Source organism: Pelodiscus sinensis, chromosome 3, assembly GCF_049634645.1.
Source record: "Pelodiscus sinensis isolate JC-2024 chromosome 3, ASM4963464v1, whole genome shotgun sequence".
Lineage (NCBI taxonomy): Eukaryota > Metazoa > Chordata > Testudines > Trionychidae > Pelodiscus > Pelodiscus sinensis.
In genome coordinates, this window is record NC_134713.1 from 32,249,715 (window position 1) to 32,272,272 (window position 22,558).

The following is a 22,558-nucleotide window of genomic DNA, read 5'->3' on the forward strand; positions in this document are numbered from 1 at the left end:
ACAAAGGACTCAGCTAAGTCTAGACCTTGATCTGACACACAACAAATCTACCAGCTGATATATGAGATAGTTTGTATTTTTTTAAAAGGAAAAACCACTGAGTTATTTTCCAGTCTACTAAGGTGCCACACGAAAGGTAGAAAAATAAAGAATCCAAGGAGTAGGAACAATCCCATGCTCTTCAACAGTTCACAAAACATGGTTATTTTAGTCAACAGGCAGGCAGAGTTTATTTTGCAACAGAAGAGAATCATGGGTTAAATGCAATTCTGAAGTAATTCCACTGATTTCAGGATGATTTAGTTCAAGGTAGTGTTTTCTTTTTAAATATATGTTCCTAGGTGTATTTGTTAGAGTTTCTTTCACAGTACAGGTTGTACCTCCCTAAACTGGGACTCTGGTTTGACAACTGGACCATGGATGTTTCTGGACAAGAGAGCCCTGGGCCAAGGTGGTCTGGTGGTGGGGTTAGGAGCTGCAGGAGGGCAATGGTCCAGTGGCATGGCTGGGAGCCTCACAGCAGGGTGGAGGCAGTGGTCTGGCAGTGCAGCTGGGAGCCTTGCAGTGGCAGGGAGGGGGCAGAATGGTGGCATGATCAGGAGCCCCACAGCATGGGGGTTTGGTCAGGGCCAGCAGCAAAGCCACCTGGAGGTAGGGGGCTGACCAGGGCTGGAAGTGGAGCTGGCGGTAGCACCTCTGATAGCAGGCGGGAACCGCTCTATTCAGGAAGCCATTTTTTAAACTGGCTCCCCTCATGGACCGGCTCCCACCTGTCACCCCTCATTGTTGCCTCTAACAGAGAGGCAGCAGCACAGGCTGGCAGAGGGTTCTTGAGGAGTGGGGCTGGGAGTGCTGCCAGCCCTCCCCCTACTATCAAAAGTTGTGTAATCACTGAAATTTGATGCAGTTACTTGACTATTCAATTACATGCTATCTAATATCCCTACTTCCTGGTCCAGCAAATTTCCTCATTAGGGACTGGTCAGGTCCAACCTGTAGTATTGCCATTTCATGATCAGAGATTGATTTTCAAGCGAACAACTCATTGAGCTGAATGGAAGAAACAGTTTGCACCTTTGTTGCTGATGCTACTGTTTGTCTGCAGACAGTTTTCTGCAATGCTGGCTTAACAGGGCAACAGCATATTGATTTACACGGAGAAGGCTAGTAGTACCGCAAAGTGCCCTAGCAATTTCCACACCCTGTTCCTCTACCCTAAAAGAAGACGCTTTAAGTTCTGCAGAAAAAGGCAGAAATTGCAATAAGACACAACCTGTTGGACATGCCATTCTGGAGCTCCTGCGATTGGTGATACTCAGCGCTATATAGGAGACCCTCGCAATCGCTGTTTGAGGTTCCGCATATTCACAGGAGTCTCCTGGCCTGGCCTGGGAGATGGGGACCGGGAGCCACAGTGAGTTCCCCATCACAGCTCGGAGCCATGGTGAGTTCCCCATGCCTGCCCAATGCCACAGTGAATTCCCCACAGCTTCTTGGCAGCTGCAGTGAGTTCCCTTTGGTGAGTTTCCCATGACTCTCGGCCCCAGGGTGAATTTGGGAGCTGCAGCTCCCAGTATGTGTGAATTTCATCATTAGCAGTGGTGCCAGGAATGCATCTAACATGAATGGCGAGAATTTCCTGTATTTGAATTCAGTGGAAAAAATGTACAGGATCTAAAATTCCTCCTTGACGTATATCCACAACTATACATTTGCTTAAATGAAACTGGATGCTGGGAAAAGTTTCTATTCAACAATATGCATAAGGTATGCACAACAAAACTCTACCTATGCATGTACAACCCTGACACAATGGGAGAATTATAATACCCTATAATACTAATATTATAATTCTGATAAGGATTACGCAGGAAAGCTGACCACAAAAACTTTGATTATTTCCCTCGATATTGACTTGAAAAGCTTTGGTTATGCCAGTCCTTGAGAGTTCTTGAATGGAATGTGCCTGTTTGGCTACAGTTTGTATTGTAAGGTAACTAAGTATTTATTAACTAAAACTGATTGGCTGGCATAACCTTAGAGATGACTTCATGCCCCATGTTTATATCTGATGAAATTTTGGCTGCATCAGATCTCACCTTGAGCAGTGAGTGCAACGTGAGGGAGTTCAGATTAAAATAAAACGTTCAGAGGGCTGGAGAGATGGAAGAGCAGATTGAAAGAGTTAAATGTGCTGTGCATGGACTTGCTGAAGAGAGGTCTACAAATATCTGAATGATGTAAACACTAAGGAGCGAGAGGTAACATTTAGGATGATTGAAATGTTTAAGTTTAGGGTAATAGGATAAAATTAAATAAAGAAAAACAGAATAGAAGAAATTTTCTTACAATTAGACCAGGGTGGGCAAAAGGGCCTCCGGGGGCCGGATCCGGCCCGCCAATCAGGTCCTGGGGGTGGGAGGGAAGCACACAAAGTTTCCTTCGCTCTGCCTCCACTCTTCAAAGAGCACATGGTGCTTAGAAGTGCCACATGCTCCTGGCAGGGTGGGAGGAGACTTCATATGCTCACCTACCCCCAAGCACTGATTGGTTTGGGGGTGGGCGGGGGGAAGCATGCAACATTTCCTCTACTCTGGCCCCTACCCTGCAAGGAGCGCATGCTGCTTAGAAGTGCCATCATGTACTCCCTTTCCCCACCCCCCAGCCCTGACTGGCCTGGGAGTGGGGGGAGAGGGGAGAATGTACAAAGTCTCCTCCTACCCCCCAGGGGCATGGGTCCTAGGGGGAACCTCTGGGGGAGGCAGGGGACAAAGACTTCACTCACTCACTCCCCCACTGCCAGGCTAATCATGGTCTGTGGGTGGGGAAGCAGGAAAGAGTCCTGGCCCTGGCCCTGCCCCTTCTAGGGCATCCCGGAGCCAGTTCAAAAATTTCTGAAGTGTCCCTTTGTAAAAAAATTATTGCCCACCCCTGAATTACACAGTATAAGTTGAACCTCTCTAGTCCAGCACTGTCTAGTCCAGCAACATCTGTGGTCCAGCATGTTTTTAGTTAGCTGGATGTCCACTTATCATGGGTGCGGCCAAGTTTCCCAAAAATCCCATAAAGTTTGTTTACAGTCATGGCTCTCAGTGTTCTGTGCTGTTATTTAGCTCTAATTTACCCCTAAATGTACATTAAAAAGGCAAATAAAAAGAGATGTGTATCTTTCATTCCAAGGTTGACCACACATCATTGTTCTGCTAGGGACTTGTAGTTAATTATAACATTTGCCTGTTTCAGTGTAGCCAGCCAGCTGGCTGATGAACAGCCACATTATGGCATTAATTCATTCTGAACCACAGCCCTTTTCTATTGCAGTTCTTGTCCTCCCCGCATGGTAAAGGGATTTAATAGGTTGGGCTCTACTGCTGCCTCCCAAGTAAATTGTGCAAGCTCTGACAAATACCAAAAGAGGCGGCATTTCAAATACCAGATAGCATGAGACCAGGATATGAAACATTGATATACTGAATGCTTGTGTATGCAACATTCATTATAGAACTACCATTTTGATGCTGGTTTTAGCGGCAGTTAGGAGGAGTTTCTTTAAGTTACTAAAGAGTGCCTATCCAGGAACAGGTAAAGGAAAGTCAGAGAAGAGGCAGAATGTGGGGCTAGGTCTACACTCTAGCCTTTTTTCAGAAAAATCTACGCAAATTGCGCTCCCCAATTACCGTAGCTTTTTGCGATTGCTTTTCTGGAAGAGGCTTTTCTGCCTTTTGGCTAGACAGGGCCAAATGGCAGAAAAGCCGCCTCTTTCAGAGGAGCCTTTATTCCTCATAGAACAAGGTAGACAGGGCTCCCCGAAAGAGCATGTTAGCTCTTCCGCAAAAAAAAGTGGAAGAGAAAACGCGTTCTCTGGATGCAGCGGAGTTTTTCTGGGATACTGGAGGTATTCCGGAAAAATCCAAGAGTCTAGATGTACCTTAAGGCTGGTGCATCAGAAAGTCAGAGTCACAGAGGCTCAGAGTTAAAGACCTGTACAGACCCCCGAAGTGAGACCACCAATGCTACCCACACACTAAACCCAGTAACAGTATATACACACTGTGCAAAATGATGAAAAACTTTTTCAAAAGAACTTCTCTCAATTGCCAAATTCTGTACATCCCAAAAGTGTTTTCACACAATTCTTCCTTCTAACACTATGGCAAGAGTCACAGAATCCTTCATCTGCTAAACCATGTCCACAACAGAAAGAATGGAGTCTTGATTTTTGGTTTACAAACCTAGTTATTCTATTATATTTTGTTTTAATAAATACATATTTAAAACAGTTTACAAGTTTTACCAAAGGAAATAATAGTGGAAATTATCTAACTTCTGCATTTGTATTATTCAAAGTATTTCTTAGTGTAAGTACAGCAAACACAAGCTAATACGACAAATCCTGAGGTAAACAGGATATCTATTTATCTTTGCTAAAGTTGCAACTTTTTTGAGTATCACAACTGTAAGCAATGCTACATTTCTTTAAAGACCTAATCTGAAATTTAAAATAGTGTTTATAATAAATAAAAACAGTAACTCTTCATCTGAAATACTAGAAGAGATACTTGTTTGTAAACTTTATAAAAGGGAAGTTTTGTCACATTTGCATACAAGGTGTTTGGACCAACCGACTAAGATGTGGGTAGTATCCAGAACAGCCACTACTCTAATTTCAGCACTGAAAAAACTCTTGTTAAAAACTGGAACTAAAATTGCATTAAATCTTGATCCACTAAAAATAATTGATTAGATTTCCAAATGACTGTCACTTCCATCATTGCATGCAGTGTTGTGGCCATGCTGGCTCCAGGATATTGGAGAGACAAGGTGGATGTTGGTGAGAAAGTCAAGCTTTTGCGCTGACACATAAGAAGAGTGCTGTGTAAACTCAAATACTTGTCTCAGCTGCCTCATCACTTCCACTGTTAATTACCCTGATTGCTAATATCTTTTGAAAGGGGAAGACGACTTCCTGGTCACTAAAAGCAATACTATGCTCTAGTTTCATGCAGCTATACAAGAAGAGAGTCATTTTGAATACTGCATACAGACGTGGTCGCCTCATGTAAAAAAAAGATATATTGGCACTGGAAAAGATTCAGGAGAGGGTAACAAAAATGATAGGGGTCTGGAATGGGTCCCATATGAAGAGAGATGAAAAAGACTGGGACTTTTCAGATTAGAAAAGAGCAGACGAAGTGAGGATATGATAAAGGTCTATAAAATCATGACTGGTGAGGAAAAAGTGAATAAGGAAAAGTTATTTATTTTTTCCCATAACATAAGAACTAGGGGGTCACCAAATGAAATTAATAGGGAGCAGGTTTAAAACAAACAAAAGGAAGTTTTTCTTCATGCAGTGCAGAGTCAACCTGTGTAGCTCCTTGCCAGAAGATGTTGTGAAGACTAGGACTTTAAAAGAGTTGAAAAAGAACTAAGTAAATTCAGGAAGGTTAGGTCCGTCAGTGGCTAATGGCCAGGTTGGGTAGGAACAATGTCCCTCTTTTTGTCAGGGGCTGGAAATGGATTACAGGAGAGGGATCACTTGATGATTACCTGCTCTGTGCACTCTCTCTGGGGCATCTGGTATTGGCCCCCTGTCAGCAGACAGGATACTGGGCTAGACAGACCTTTGGTCTGACACAGTGTAGCCATTCTTATGTCCTTAAGTTTTTCCACTCAGCCATGCATAGTCCCCGTCAAGCTTCTGGGAGAAAGCCAGAGAAGTACAGCCATGTTTCTATTCTCCCCTTACACCAGTCAACAGAACTGGCAGGCATGAGGAGAAAGGGAAGAATTCTTCATCCCCAAAAGGAGTGAAAGTAAATTACTTCCCAGAAGCTGTGGCAGGAATGGCCTAACCCAATGGTCCCCAACATGGTGCCTGCTGGTGCGGGGCATTTGTGTGCACCCACCAAGTGCTTGGGGCTGGCCTGGCCCCGGGCACGTGGCGCATGCATGGTGCCGGAGCCGGCCCCAGGCACATGGCGCACGGTGAGCGCCGGTCCCGGGAGCGCTGCGGATTGGCCGCCCGAGCTCTGGGCGTGCGGCGCATGAGGGGAGCGCCGGCCCCGGGCGTGTGGGGGGGAGTGCCGGCCCTGGGCATGCGGCGCTTGGGGGGGGGGCGCCGGCCCCGGGGGTGCAGCGCTTGGGGGAGGGGAGGGCGTGCGGCAAATTGGCCATCCGCGCCCCGGGCGTGCGGCCCTTGGAGGGGGCCCTGCCTGCGGGCATGCGGCTATGGGGGGGCCCTGCCCCCGGGCACGCAAGTGTTCCTGCCCTCTGGCGCCCAGCGGGCAAACGGCCACGCCCCCTGGCGCCCAGAAACTTCAAATGGTTGGGGACCACTGGCCTAACCCCTTACTTGTGCTTTTCCTGAGCATTGCACCTAAATATCACCTCATTGTTAGTCTAAAGTTTAAAATCTACTCCTACACCCAGATGCTCTGGGTAAAGGCAGTAAAATCACCTGCATAAACATTAAGATGTTCTATTGTATAAAGCACTGTTTTTCATACTGTGGGGCCCTGGGAGTGAGGGGTACCTTGGGTGAGGTTATCAGAGGACATAGCACTGTTCAGTCCTGTTCCAGCAGCAGCTGACTATTCTCCTTCTCTTCTTCATCTCCCTAACTGCGTGGGGTTCCCTATGGCTTCTTCCATGTAATACTCTGCTGCAGCCCAGACACCCAGTTGGCTGCACTCCCTGCACCCACATGTATTTTAAACCCTCCGTAGCCTCCAGAAACAAGAAGTTCTTGGCATGGGAAGAAGGAGAAGAGCACCAGTCTGCTTGACTCAACACTAACATGGTGGTTCTTCAAGCATGGAACCAGTGATCCTGCCCAGGCTCTAAATGTGTGTTGCCTCCCCCACCCCCATGAGTCACTTTCTGCCTTAGAGAATCAGGAGCTGGAAAGGAGAGGGGCAGGCTATATGAGAAGGATTCTCTCTTTGGTCTAGAGAAGATTTTACCTTTGTGCAGATTGTTTTCATGTTGTGTAGTCTATCAAGTGACTCCTGGGGATTTCCTAAGTACTGTTCAAGTTCAGCATGTAAAATCCGCATAGAAAAGGGCACCATGGAACCTAGAATCATAATGAATTGTTAATTAATTTGATTGCTACAGTTAACACATATTATTACATATAAGAACATAAGAAGGGCCGTACTGGGTCAGACTAAAGTTCCATCTAGCCCAGTAGCCTGTCTGCCGACAATGGCCAGCACCAGGTGCCCCAGATGGGGTGGACCGAAGACAATGATCAAGCGATTTGTCTCATGCCATCGATCTCCAGCCTCTGACAAACAGAGGCGAGGGACACCATTTCTATCCCCTGGCTAATAGCCTTTTATGGACCTAACCTCCATGAAATTATCTAGCTTCTCTTTAAACTCTGTTACATTCCTAGCCTTCACAGCCTCCTCTGGCAAGGAGTTCCACAGGTTGACTACGTGCTGTGTGAAGAAGAACTTTCTTTTATTAGTTTTAAACCTGCTACCCATTATGATCTATATGGTGTTTCTTAAAACATTTTCTAGGTGAATTCACTAGAGAAAGTGATTAGGAATTTAAATCTCTAAATTCTCTTCTTTGATTAAATAACTAAAACATTTTATTTGTTTAACATTGCTACTTTACAGAATCATGTAGGACAGAGCAATATAAATATATACAAACAAGCATAATCATAATAGTGAAAATGTGCAACTAATTCATTGTTAAAATAACAACATATGGTGTATACAGAAGTCCAAAAGAAATTTCAGGAATGTAGTAGCAACTGAAAATAAGGCTTCAGAATTGAAGTTCACCTACAATGGAACTAGAGAGTTGCTACAAAAATATAATTATGCCTAATTTATAAATGGTCCTGAAGAATTTAAGATGGCTTTTCTAATGGTAGCTCATAAGCAAAGAAGACACACATACACAGAGGAAAGGTAGATAACCCCCCCCAAAAAAGCAACACAAATTAAACGTTTCCTCCAAATAAATAAAAAAAAAACAGAAGTTTTGAAGGGTCCATAAGAAAAGAGATGAAAAGGTAAAATAAAAATAGAAAATGAACATACATTGAAAGAAAATGGATAAGAGAAATGAAAATAGAAAGTTAAAGGACAAAGTTAACAAGAGCAATAATGTGATATAGGTACAATGAAATCTGATGTGCAATTAAAGAAAAACAAGGAAGTAAAAATGTTATTTGAGTTTCTATTATTATTTACTAGAAGATTCACCTAGTGTTGCTCTGGTCTTTAACTCATTTTTTGTTTTTCTTCATTTAAATCATTGCTCTGGCCTGGAGATCAGGGGTTGGTATGCAGATTGACCCAGGGAGAGAGAATAGCAGTTTGGGGCCAGGGGAGAAATGCCTCTCCATGGCTGCAGCAACTCCAGCAGGCACAGGAGGGGGAAAAGAGCATGTCCTCCAGCTGGGGAGGTCCAGGTTTTCTGCCCCTTGTATCTCCTAGCTAGAGCGAGGAATGCAGCAAACCGTGCACTTTCCCCTCACTCCCTGACATGAGAGAGGAGGGTTGGAAGCTTCAGCCCCTGCCAGCCCTCCCTAAAGGGCTCCTGGGGGTGGGTGGCCAGACGGCTTCTTTCACCTGCCTTGTAATTCTGTCTCTTTTCTGTATGGTTTCTATATGAATTAGGGGGGAGGTAGGGAAGCATTAGACCCTCTTCTCCTTAAAGGATGGGCAGTATCGGGGGGAGGGAGGAAAGCGGAAGCGGGAGCAGAGCACGCCCCTAGCCATCACCTTTTACCTGCCTGGTGATTTAATCTCTTTTCTGTATGGTTTTATAAGAAGCAGTCCTATTTTGGGCACATCAAATTTTCCCAGCACAACCAAACTCTTACCTTGCTTTACATTATGATAAAAGGAAGATTTATGCCAAATTTGGTGGTCCTAGCTCTTAGCATTGAGGAGGAGTTTTTGAATAGTCAGACAGATAGACTCACGCTAAAAATGCCCAATAATGATCTAAGATCCATTGTGTTAAGATCATCTTGGCCCTGAAAAACCAAACAGTTCCCTCTCCAGCCCCTCCTCTCCTTTAGTTCAGTTTTTATAGTATTAAATATCGTCTCCTGTGAAGACGTTCCTATTGAGGGACTCATTACACAGGGATCTCAAATGCCTAGCCTGCAGGCCATCCATAGATGGAGGAATTGTGCAATCCAGTCCAGGAGTCTTCTCTCCCGCCCATTGAACCTTGTCCCCTGAGGGACATGGTCTCGAGGATTACCAGAGGAGGCACTGGTGTAGGGCAGTAGCATAGGTCTGTCGATAGGTAATTCCACAGAGGACACATGTCTCTGTCCAACAAATAATAGACTATCCAAATCTTGTCTGAGAGTGTCTGTTTTGGAGAGTTATTGATCCTCTAATTGATGCACATGAGGCTACTAGTGTGTGTGTTTGTGGGTATGCTATCAGAGGCAGAAAGAGAAGGAGCAACTCATAACCATGCTACTCAGCTTTATTACCAAAGTTGGTGTCACCTTAAGTTAGAGAAATGAATAGGGCTGGACGCCAACTGTATGTGGCTTATAAATCACACTTCCTATGTGCGAATAGAGAAACTCATTCAATTATTTTCTGATGAAGTGAGCTATGGGAACTCCTAATGTCCTGCAAAAAGTCACATACCAATTTTGGAACATGCTGAAAGTCTCCTAAAGCTCAGTTAAGATCGGTTTCCAGTACAGTATTATCTGAAAACGTACTGTATTTGTGTTATTAATTCATTATTTGTTAAGCACAAATGATATGTTACTTCACTGAGGGAAGCTGGCCAAAAACCACTCAAATGTGATCCATTAGTATGAATCTGGCTGTGAAGTCACAGCTTCCATGAAAGACTACTATAGAATGGTGCCAGGCCACAGGAAGGAAGAAATCAATACAGTACTTGCAGTCCCTAGATTTTTATAATTTTATACTCTTTGTGACTCATGCTAAATTCCCAGAAAGCTCCAAAACACTGGAGGGTGGTGTTTCTTCACCCTCTGTTGCCTCTCTTGGAATAAATCTGGATAATATAGTTTAAGTAAAGTATTTTATTGTAGTAATATGATCCAAGCATGTCTAGAAAAATTTTATTGGCCAGCACCCAGGGCAATACAAGAGGTTCAGACAACTGAAACTTACTTATTGTTCACTGAACAGGCTGTCAATCTGAACTTGAAGGCACTGACTGGCACTGCCATCCCACCTCAGTTAACTTGCATATTCCATTGAATAGTAGGGAAAAAATGGATGATCTGGTTGCCTGGTTTGTTAATTTGCTAATTTATTTGGCTTGGCAAGTTGCACTTTGAGAGGAATACACATAGCTGTGCCTATTCTCTCATGAAAATGTGGTAAAAGGAACTGTTGTCATCCAATGAGGAAGAAAACCAACTTTTAACTTGAACCTCTGGGAGGGCATGCCAATCAGTAAAATTTACCCAATATTTTGTAACAGCAGTCAAATCAGATCAGAAGAAATGTGCATGTATGCATACACATCTTAATTTCAAGAATTAACTTTATTCATAGAAAAATTCTGAAATGTTTTCCTTGTTAGACAATCAAATTTGAGATCCAAATTGTGCCCAGCATACCTTAGATCTAGGAACATCTATCTTCATTTTTGTTAAATAATTTTGATGTGATTATTCTTGAGTAAAACTAGTGTATGCCAATAGTAGCCTGATGAAAACATTACATTGTCAATTTAACAAACAACTGGGGGCTTATTTTTCTTGGGAATATAATTATCATTAATTTATTTTATACTTTGTAAGTCTTTGATGTTTTTGTGTTACAACCCTCAAAATACTCTTCTCCCTATTGTACAATCATTAATATCCAAAAATTGAATCTGTGGCTTTTTTTTTGATTGAGGAAGAGGAATCTTTGAACTGCTGTTACAGAAAAATGTTGAGAAAGACTTTGAAAACATGAGAGAGGCAATAGTAAGTTACTAAAAATCTTTTGAGAAGGTGGATGATTGTGAATCTTTGCTATCAAAAGACTCTACAAGGTGACCTATGTGTGTATCAAGGTGGAAGTGAAGGTTATGAGCATAATGGGTTCTAAAAGCAGCTCAGTAGAATTTCATGGGGAGAACAGAGGATGAAAAAGGCAAAGACCAAACTGCAGTATGACGCTTATGAATTTTCAATGAAGTCTCATCAGTTCTACTAATAAAAAGTATAAAGCAATCAAACGAGGGAATCACAGAAAGTGCTGACTTCGAATACTTAACCAACTCAACAGAGCTTAATAAGAATTTTGGTCTAGACAATAGGACTCTGATTTGCTGCTCTGCAACACCAATGCATCATATTGTTGCACCAGAAGCATGTCTTTTAGTTTCCTCCTGCTGAGAGTAAAAAAAGCCAGTGCCAAGGGAGCTGACATGGAAGAGCCCATTCTAGTAGAAAAGAGTGAATCTACAAAAACCACCACAAAAACCATAGTTTTCCCGATCCTATGAAGCAGAGATATTAAGCCTTCTGATTAAAAAAATATTTTTGACAGTCTTAATATAAGATTAACAAAGGAAAAATATACTGAAAATATTAGTTATGCAAATTTAACAAAACTTGCCTAAAAAATACAATGAAAATATCCTAAAGATAAAAAAAAGATACTAAACACGGAACCGAAGAAAATACTCTAAATAAATTTTAAGCAGTTAGCACAGAAACAGCGAGACACTAAAAAGGATCACTAATAATAATTACTTAATAGAAAGATGAGCTTATTAAAACACTTAAAGAAACATATCTATAGTAAAAATATTAATACACTTAAAATGTAGTTCTCTCAAATGAATACATATAGTTTTAAATAATTATTAGGAGAATGTGAAACAAAACAATTCTATATTAGTTTAATAGTGTCATAGTTGAATATGTAATTAGAAAGGTTTGCTTAAATTGTGGTGTAATTTGTCACCCAAAGGTATTTTTGTTGAATATGTGACAAATTGAGGAGTTTTTTATCTCCCTATTGAGATAGCGGAAAAAATAGCTACTATGAGCAAAACATAGAACATAAATCTACTGTTAAGAGTTTGGAAAGAAATAAATTTGAATATACAGTCCAATTCATAAACACTGAATGACTCACAAAACTCACACTCTGCCTCCCCGACTATTCAAGCACCTTCCACAAAAAACAAAAATATGTAACACTAAACACACATATCAAAAGAACCTCTAACACTAGAAAAAACAACTCTCACAACCAGAGTATTTTCCTTAAAAAGGGATGACAGCCAGAGACTCGAAGCAGTTCATTAGGGAGTTCACTATTGCTACTGATTTGATGTGGAATATGCTCCCATACATGGTGATAGGTGGCAGTGTTAAGCGGATAGACAAGATTTTGCAACATGAAAAATGAATAGTAGGTTAGTAATTAAAAAAAATAAGACGGTTGACTCTATAACTAGGAGAACCTAGGTATATTTACAATGTGAATCTATTATGGTGGTGAGAAAGAAAACAATAAAGCTAATATTGTAACTGAACAAGAGCGGTTAAATTTAAACATATTGTGTTATAAAGAAATTCTATGTCTGATTACCTTCAAGATACCTAAGTTATGAGTTTTGAGGGCATCACTACCCTTATACAATAAAAAACAAAAACACATTCAAGTTGAGCAGGATCATGTAATCAGATGTATCCAGGAAACCATAAAGAATATTAGAACATTATCTATGGAATATAAACATAATTATTTAAGACCATAGGTATTTCAGAACAGTTGTTTAAGGGCAAATTGCAACAATTAGTATTCTGGAGCTTTAACTGTACTGTGTGACAGCCACTAGTGATTAATATTTCTGATATGAAAAGGAAAGGATCCAATGAAGCTTTGTGGAAATAAAAGCAAAAATCAGGAAACTGTTGTTCTCTCATTATTATTGCAATATTCCCACAAGCCTTGTCTCTTTTCCCTCCTCATTGTCTCTACAAAGTAAACAAAACTCTCAGTCCCAATTCATCAAAACTTGGCAGCTTGTTAAGCTACACCCAATTCACTCTGCAACAGCTCCCCAGTAAATTGCAGTGGAAGAATGCCTGCTGCAGTTCTCTTGTAAGCATGCGCTTACAGTTCAAAACAAATATTTGCACTAGTTGTTTAAACAGCTTTAGTGTTATTCAGAACTGCAAGTCTAATTTTGACCCTGCTAAAGTCAAAGGGAATTTTGTCACTGACATTAAAGGGAGCAAGATTGAGACCTAGAGCAAAAAATATTAAGGTAAACAAAACAAAACACACACAGGGAAAGGGAAAGGGAACATTCAGGCAATAAAAATTCATTCTCCTTACCATGTGAAGCTTTTAAAAGACCAAGTTTCTGTATTTATTTGAAAATATAAAAAGCCAGAGCAAAATTTGAATATACATTATACAAAGAATAAAAAGGATGCAAAATCTCGATGTAAAATAGGAAAAAGATTTTTCTTAATTTTAAAACCACTAAATTATGACTCTGATATGTTAAAAAGACAGAGTTGCTAACTCTTGCAACTTTATCATGAGCCTTGGGATATTTTATGGTTTAGTTAAAGATCCAGCTCCTGAAGATGAGATATTGTGAGAGTCCTGCCTTTCACTAAAAGGAGAAGTAACTTTCCAGCCTGCATGGCTAGATGAAAAGGTTGGAAAATGACCCAAGTGCACATTAAAGGCTCAGAAACCAGAGAGCAAATCACAAGAACCCCAAATTATTATTTTCTTAAGTCTCATGACCTTAAAGTCAATCTCATGATTTTTGGGAAATGTTTATCATGTTTGAAAATTTGGAACTAACAACAGGTGATACAATATTGTATATTATACCAAGAGGGTCAAATTCCAGATTTGCTTAGATAAAAGTCTAATGGAAGCAAGCCAAATAATATGTAAGATTCAGAATAAAGTGAAATCATGGATGATGATAGAGAATAAAGTTGAAGAAAAAAAAAGTTAGATGGAATATGGCTTTCCAAATAAATGAAAAAGGGAAAAAAGTTAGTTAAAAGAGGTGCTCTCTGCTGATGGGAGAGATTCTTCTCTCAGGCTGTGTCTAAACTACATCCCTTTTCTCGAAAAAGGGATGTAAATTAGACACTTCGAAATTGCAAATGAAGCCGGGATTTAAATTTCCTGTGCTTCATTTGCATAATGGCAGCCACATTTTTTTCTGAAATGGGGCTTTTCAAAAGAAAACTGTCTGTTTAGACGGGGATCGATCAAAAATAAAACCCTTTTTCGAAGGAGTACAGGATCTTTTGAAAAAGGGTTTTATTGGCATACTTTCTATGCCAATATCTAAATTGTTAGATAGACCCCTGTGAAACTCCACTTGTTATGCCTTTCCAGCATGACTGTGAACCATAAATAATTACTCGCCGAGTATGATTATCCAGCAAATCATGCACCCACCTTATAGTAGTCCCATGTAGGTTGTATTTCCCTAGTTTATAAGAAGGTCATATGAGACCGTATCAAATGCTTTACTAAAGCCTAGTTATATCACACCCACCTCTTCTCACAAAGAAAGCTATCAGATTGGTTTGACAACCTTCAACATTAAGATTACTAAGCAACAAAAGGTACAACATTTATTATCTTTTAATGGTTACAGTATTTCCCCCACTCTTCTTTTGCTTAAAAGCACACGGACAGTTTAGTTGAAACAGTCCAAAACTTTCAGATAGAAACCAAGTATGAAAAATTTCAGCCCAATTTGAAAGTTTCAGAAAATTCTAAATGACTGAATACATAGGCTTAGAATGGAAACCACTTTTCAAATTTAATATATTGTTTCTTGATATATTTAATTTGAGGACCAAAGAAAAGCAATATTGTGCATCCAGATATGAGATGTATTGAAATACGACAGATATAATGTTACAAAAGCCAACCAAGACAGTGGCCACATTGTGCTAGCCACAATAAAAATATAGTAAAAGACAAATCCTTCCCAAAGAGTTTACAATAGGGCAGTAGTCATGGTATAAGAGTTAGGGCAAGTGAACAATGTGAATGGATGAAGTAATCATTTGCATTTTCAAAAAACTAAGTGCTTCTGAATAAAAAATATTTTAAGATGGGAGAGGTGAGTGGCAGAAAGTGTATCAGAATGGAGAAAGGATTGTTATTTTTGTTTTTATCCACTGTTTCAATTATCTGGAACAAAAATGGAAAGCAGCAATGATATATGCTGATTATTATAACCTCTCAATAACAATAGTATTATAGAGGTCTGATAAATGGATTAGAGAATTCAGCATATGAAATTTAATCTCATAATTTTATGGATCAAAAATAGGAAAAGGGAATATATCTACTTCAATAACCAAGGTTATGTCTACACTACCTAATCCGAACTAGCTGTAGCGTGTAGCCGCGCGGCACGGGGTTCGAACTGCCGGCATTTAGAAATGGCGCTGGCCGGCTTTATGCAAATGAAGCCCGGGAAATTCAAATCCCGGGCTTCATTTGCAATTGCGGTATGACTACATTACCCTCCTATTTCGAATTAGGAGGGTAGTGTAGACATACCCCAACAGATTACACAGGAAATCAGAAAACAAGAAAGGAGGACTGAGTATATTAATAGTAATATACAACAGAAATGAAAGTGTTATATTACATAATTAAACAATCACAAGAACAATTTCACAAAGGCCATGATGAACTCTCCATCGATGAGAATTTTAAAATCAAGTTTGAATTTTTTTTCTAAAAGGATATATTGTAGGAATTATTTTGGGGAAGTTCTCTGGCATATGTTAATACAAGGTCAGATTAGATGAGTACAGTGGTATTTAATTGTCAATTCTTTGCTTGAAAATGGTCCCTGTACTTGGCTACCTGCTATACTGTGGTCTTAAGATATATTGCCTAATTTAAGACCAGCCCTGCAAAAAGGTCCTTACATAGGTGGACACATATCCAGGTGGAATCCCACTGGAGGCAAAGGGATGTGATGCACACATTGAGGACTGGCTGCATGCAACACTTTGCAAGATTGGAGCCTGAGATTATGAACTATGGGTAGAGATCAACTCCTATATTTTATTTTATTCTGTACTGAATGCACTGATACTGATCAAATAAGTACAACTTCACGAAGAAGTATATCCAAACAAGTAGTATGTCCTGTCATTAAAATGCATACATATTATTAAAAGAATTTTCTATTCTCCAATTGATGTTTATAAGGTTTTACTCAGCATGGGCTATCTAGCAAAATAGTGAAAGTAACACTGACAATATTACTCACTCAAAAAGTTAGTGAACAAAAGAGAACAGCTTAATTCTATGGCCAGCTATATAGTTCTCCTTCACTAAAGTACTTGAGGTCTATGCCTCCATACTGACGGTCTCTAAATTTAAACTCTGTTGATAGTTTTTGGAGTTCTTAATGCAGCTGTGTGCTTAGTAGAAAGTACAGACAATGGGAATTTAGTTTTATTTTCAATCTTTACTTTTAATTATAGTAGGTATTGAAATTATACCATTTTCAAGTTGACACTGGCCCTTTAATATATTAATAGCATAAAAGAAGGCAAAATTAAATGGTACCAGAATAAATTTATTTTAAAAGCGAAACAGATAATCAAAAGACCTTGGAACAGATGGAAAAAACAGTAAGATCAGGTAGAATTTGCTAAGGCCAAACATTCCAATTCATGTTCCAGTAAGAACAGATGCACATTTTGACAGCTGTCATAACAAACACCACCTGATACCAATCACCAAATTCAAAATGAGAGACCTGAATCAAGCAGCAGTAGTCCTAGACCAGAAAAAGTAGAATTAGAATGGCTGGCAATTAAGTGCCAGTGCTTCCACTTCACACCCTCAATGCCGAGACCTGATCTGGTATCTACAGCCTGCCCAAATGCTTCTTGGGTGGCAACAATCATCACATTAGTGCTTACCTAAACTATGGAGCTCACTGTGAAGATAAATTATTTAGGATTATCTATGTAATCCTAATGAATTTCCCTCTGCAAGAAAACTATGCAGAAGGAAAAACTCTAACCCTAGGCAGTATTCCCTCTAATTTTTCACACCCATGCATGGAATTAATTTTGTTATGTGACCCACAACCTCCATAACAAAATTCATGTGGCAGGGCTGGGGCTGAGAGATTTGGAGTGTGAGAGGGGGCTCAAAGCTTATGCAGTAGATGGAGGGCTCCAGCTAGAGATGAAGGCTCCAGAATGGGGCTGGTGATTAGGCGTTTGGGGGACAGGTTGCCCTAGGGCTGCAATGAGTATAGAGGGCTTTTCCCATATCTCTGCCTCCCCTGCAGCAGCACCTCAGTTGGAAGGGAGAGGTGCCACTCCCCGCTATGGCAGCTCTGGGGTTGGGGCTGTAGGATAGGTGCCTCTCCCATGGATGCAGCAGTCTGGGGCCAGGGTGTGTGTGTGGAAGGGTAGGGGAACCTCTCTTCTTGCTGAGGAGGATCTGGAGGTAAGGGAGATTGCTGCTGCAACCCAGAGTGTCTGGCATGGTGCTTAATAGGTTGCTGTGTCATGCACAGCTTAGAGGGGACTTAGATCCTCGTCTCTGGAATTGATTTTGGATCTGTTCCATTTCTTTCATACCTTTCTATAATCTTCCTACCTACTAAACATTTTCTATTTAAAAGGTTAAGAAAACAAATTAAATGGAGGGAGTGGGGAGAAGGCAAGAAATAAAAAAGTGAAAACAAGGGGGAAAAAGGAAAAAAGAGAACGCAAAAGGAGAGAGAAAAATACTAATTATTTTTCTCCAACAGCATACTTGGAAGTGCACACATTTATATGGAAACAGACAAAATTTTCAAAAATGCCTGAAGCCCATTTTCAGAAATGACTTAGGGCTTGTCTACACAGTGGGATAATGAGCTAATGAGCACTATGGAGTGTGATTTCTAAAGCACATGAATGTGTTGTGCATTAATTGGTTGGTGTAGGCTGGGGTGGGCAATAATTTTTGATAAGTGGGTAAAGGCCAAACTTTTCTAAGGAGGGGCTGCAGGATATGGGATGGAGGATGGGTGCAGAAGAGAGCAGGGAACAGGTATGGGGTAGGGAACAGGTATGGAGAAAGTGAATAAGGAAAAGTTATTTACTTGCTCCTATAACATAAGAACAAGAGGCCACCAAGTGAAATTAATAGGCAGCAGGTTTAAAACAAACAAATGCAAGTTTTTCTTCAAACAGCACACAGTAAACCTGTAGAACTCCTCACCAGAGCATACTGTGAGGATCAGGACTTTAATAGGGCTCAAAAAAGAATGAGATACATTCATGGAGGTTAGGTCCATCAATACCAGGGTGGGTAGGAATGGTGTCCCTAGCCTCTGTTTGTCAGAGGCTGGAAATGGATGACGGGAGAGAGATCACTTGATTACCTGTTATGTTCAGTCCCTCTGGGGCATTGGACACTGTCAGAACACAGAATAGTAGACTAGATGGACATTTGGTCTGACCCAGTATGGTCATTCTTATATTTTACTAGAGTGCAGGACAGGGTGTGGGGTGTGAGAAGGAATTTGGATGTAGGAGGGGGTTGCGACCTGGAGTAGAGGTTTGGGGTGCAGGGCCTGGTAGGGTGTATAGGTACAGGAGAGGATTCTGGCGTGGGGGAAGGATGTAGGAGGGGGTGGAAGGTATGGGGGGAGTTGTGACATGGGGCAGGAGCGTACAGAGGGTTTTGGTTGTGACCTGGGGCAGGCGATTGAGGTTCAGGGAACAGGAGGGGGTATGGGTGAAGGAAAGGTTTCTGACCTGGGGGAGAGGGCAGAGGAGGGGCCGCAGAGTCTGGGTGGGTTTTGGGAAGGAGGGATAGAGGCAGGCTCTGGCCAGGAAGGCACTTACTTAAGCAATTCTTGGCCAGCAGCACTCTCACCAGCAGCCCCAGACTGCTAACTGACTGTGCATGTGGCTGAAGAGGCAGGAAGGAGAGGCTTCACACGTTGCTCCCATCCCCAGCAAAATCTCTCAGCTCACACTGGCTCGTTTTCACAGCGAGCCACAAAGAGCAATGAGCTGTTTTCAATTGGTGTTGCTCCCTGCCACAGGGGTGGGTGTGGGCCGGATCAAAAGGTTTGGCAGGCTGGATCTGGCCCGTGGCCGTATCTTGTCCACACCTAGTTTAGGTCCTGCTGGTGTACACTCAAAGTTCCTTAAGCTAACGCAGTGGTATCTAAAACAGTATTACACTAAAGTACAATAAAGAACTGTGACGGAGTGTTCATACTCTGCACTGTAGCAAAGGGGAATAAAACCATGTGGGTGGAGGAAGTCCTGTCCTCTGTCCCAGACTGGGCATGCTCCAAATGCTGGGGCAGTATAAAAGATAGCAGAGCAGCTCAGTCTAGGCTGGCCAGTGAAGGAGAAGCATCTCCAGCTGGACGTCCTGAGCTGCAGCTGCCGGTGACTCAGACAGCAGGAACACAGCAGGAACGGTAGCCCCAGGAGACAGATGCAATGTAAACTCCCAGGAGTCCCAGGGAGACGCTGCTGCCAGTGAACTGGAAGACCCGGCTTCTGTGTGGGATGCTGACCCAGCTGAAGCAGTAGGAAGTAACCCAGGGAGGGTGCAGGAGAGGCCTCTCCTACCCACATATCCTTAGCATGTTTCAGCTGGATTCCCCGCCGAGGGAGTGGCAGGTCATTCTACTGCTCGTAGAGCCCCTGGGTTGGGACCCAGTGGAGCAGGGAGGGCTCGAGACCCCCTACCAGGGTGCTAGCCCCATCCTTCAGACTCTGGCCCTTAGGCCACACTGTCCTGAGTCAAAGGCTGTCGAGAGACTCAAGCTGGTAGGGCATGCTGCCCTGTGCACGGGGCTGCTTACAGGCTCTGGGTTACCCCGAGACAAGGGAAAATTAGGGAACTGTAGAGATGGCCAGCTGCCTTGTGGCCAATCAGGTGGTGTCCCACTCTGGAAGAAGCTTCCGCCTGTGACGGGGAGTACATACGCCGCCACACAAACCTTTGGTGTGTATGAGCAGGGTCTATACATACCAATCAATGCACAACACAGGATTAGTGCATTTTAGTAATTACACGCCCATAGTGCGCATTATTCCATTGTATAGACCAGTGTTTCCCAAATGGTGTTCCGCAGAACCCCGGGGTTCAGTGAAGTGAAAATTCATTACAATAACATTTTATGATTAAAAAATAATAATTAATATGTCATTTTTGTTTTTAAATATGTTCAATTAAACTAAATGTTGATCTCATGACCTTGTTTAGCATTTATTTATTATTATCAGGGCTCGACAAACTGCTGTTTCCATTCGCCTGTGGCGAGTAGATTTCAGCCAGTCGCTCTGTGCGCCCCATTCACCAGCGCTGTGCGCATGCGCAGTGCCGGTCTGGCGCATGCACAGTGCGGGGCTGGCGAGTAGCTCTCGCTGCAGTTTGTCGAGCCCTGATTATTATCCTTACTTATTTGTAGTCTACTTTTTCAGCTCCATATATTAGACTGTTATTAGGGGGTTCGCAAAATTCTTTCACATTTAAAAGGGTTCCGTGCACAAATAAAATTGGGAAACAGTCATGTAGAGAGTCACTTAGGCTCTTATGTCCCATAGACTTTCAACAGATTTAGGCCCCACTCGCACCTGCCATTTTTGAAAATAGAATTTTGGGAGTTATCAAAATTTTAAGTGATGGTGCCGACACCAAACAGTTTATAATTTAAACACACAGAAAAGGGGGTGGAGACATGTCAGGGTGGTTAAACACTGGCATAAATTGCCTACGGAGGCTGTGGAATCTCCATCTCTTGAGATATTTAAGAGCATGTTAGATAGACATCAATCAGAGATGGTCTAGACGGTGCTTGGTCCTGCCATGAGGGTAGTGGACTGGACTTGATGACCTCTTAAGGTCCCTTCCTGTTCTAGCATCCTATGATCCTATAATGTATCAGCTGCTATAAGGAGTTGAGAGGCAGTTTGGAAATCTTGCAAAAATACTTTTTCAAAGGTTTGAAGAATAATGAAGCTAAAGGAAAGAGCTAATGAAAAATTAGGATGGCAGGACAGAAATAATAGTGGTTCTCCTACCACTGATGAGTACTGTAATTTTTCTCCACTGAAAATTACATAGCATGCTAGAATGTGGAAGCAAGCAAAGAATCTTCACTTTTGATTACTCACTTCTAAAGAGTGCCATACAAGTACCATGTGCAATAGACGAAGCAGCCATACAAATGACTATATAACTTACCTTTTTGCCATGGCGCTGCATAAATTAACAATCAAATATACCACTTTGAACTAGCTAGTTTTAACCACAATTTATGAAATGCTGTTTCAGATTTAATCAGAAACAGAACAAGATAAAGGTTGAGCATCAAAAAGTACACATAAATGTAAAGGGATAGTAAAGATTTGTCAGACAAAAACAAAATAGTTGACAAGCTGCAGTCCTGATAGAAGTTTTAGTATATTTCCAGCCATCAACAGGGGCTTGAGGAATGAACTGTTAGCTTATGCTCCAGGTCTGCCACAACTGTATTACATGTGGCAACAGATGGGAATGTTGGCACCATATATAACAATGGTTTAACTTTTTGTGTGTGTACAATTTAACTGTGGAGTGAATTAGCAAATGTCTGCTACCCATATGCTGACACAGCTGCTGCCATCTTTCTTCTGTATTTTCTCTCACATTTTTCCTTTTCTGTCTGCTCTTTTCTTTGTTTTCCCTCCTGGCTTGTTCTGTTTCTTCCCTACCCACAACTTTTCTATTTCTTATTCCTTTCCAACATTCTGGTAACTCCAATACCCTTATTGACCAGAAGGTTATTTATCTATGGACATTCATTGATACCATATAAAACTGAGCCAAGCTACAAAAATAGGGAAAAGAAGCTTGGGCCAGAAGGCTGCTTTCTGAACCTTCAATATTGTACAACTGAGTTGTTCCACATAGCCAGGTATATTGGAACCACAGAAGGGCAAGGCAGGAAAGCCGTGAGCTTTTAAGTAGTCAGATGCTACTTCACCTGCAGATGCTTTGCAACTGTGTGGCTCTGCCATTTCCCAGTCCACACTGATCTTCTGTTTTGCTCCAGGCTCCTCCAAACTAGTCTATTTGGAGACCAAAGAATAAGCCAGAAGAACTCAGGCATGAACTATATGCAATTCTCTACAGTAAGAGTGACATGATGCATTTTTGTAAAATGCAATCATCAGGTATTTGTCAAAATAAAAGAAGGTACAGAAAATAAGAGTGCCACTGTGGCTTATGACAAGTTTCCTGTTATAGATTCTTTGCAATTGGAATTTCACCTATTATGTCCCTACCAAAAAATCAGCATAAGGGACTTTTCAAAATCAAGAGTTATTTTATGGGTTACCTTATTGGTGCCCGAAGCACGAAGGAGACACATAAATAGTTTGCAGTGCTGGATACTAAAGTGCCAAGTGAATGTCTGTTTTTACTTTCAAGTGACATTGTAAATAAGTAACAGGCAGCATTATTTCCGATAAATGTAAACAAGCTTGTTTGTCTTAGGACTGAGTAGACATGTAGGTTCTAAAACATTGGTG

The 22,558-nt window shown here is 41.5% G+C and overlaps 1 protein-coding gene across 1 annotated transcript in view; it reads right to left on the minus strand.

Annotated features, from left to right (window-relative positions):
- Positions 1 to 22,558, minus strand: part of TRAPPC12 (trafficking protein particle complex subunit 12) — a 111,963-nt gene that overhangs the window by 48,296 nt on the left and 41,109 nt on the right. Inside the window, exon 6 of the mRNA XM_075923543.1 lies at positions 6,966 to 7,078. Coding sequence (XP_075779658.1) covers positions 6,966 to 7,078 — 113 coding nt within the window. The remainder of the gene's footprint in view (positions 1 to 6,965; positions 7,079 to 22,558) is intronic.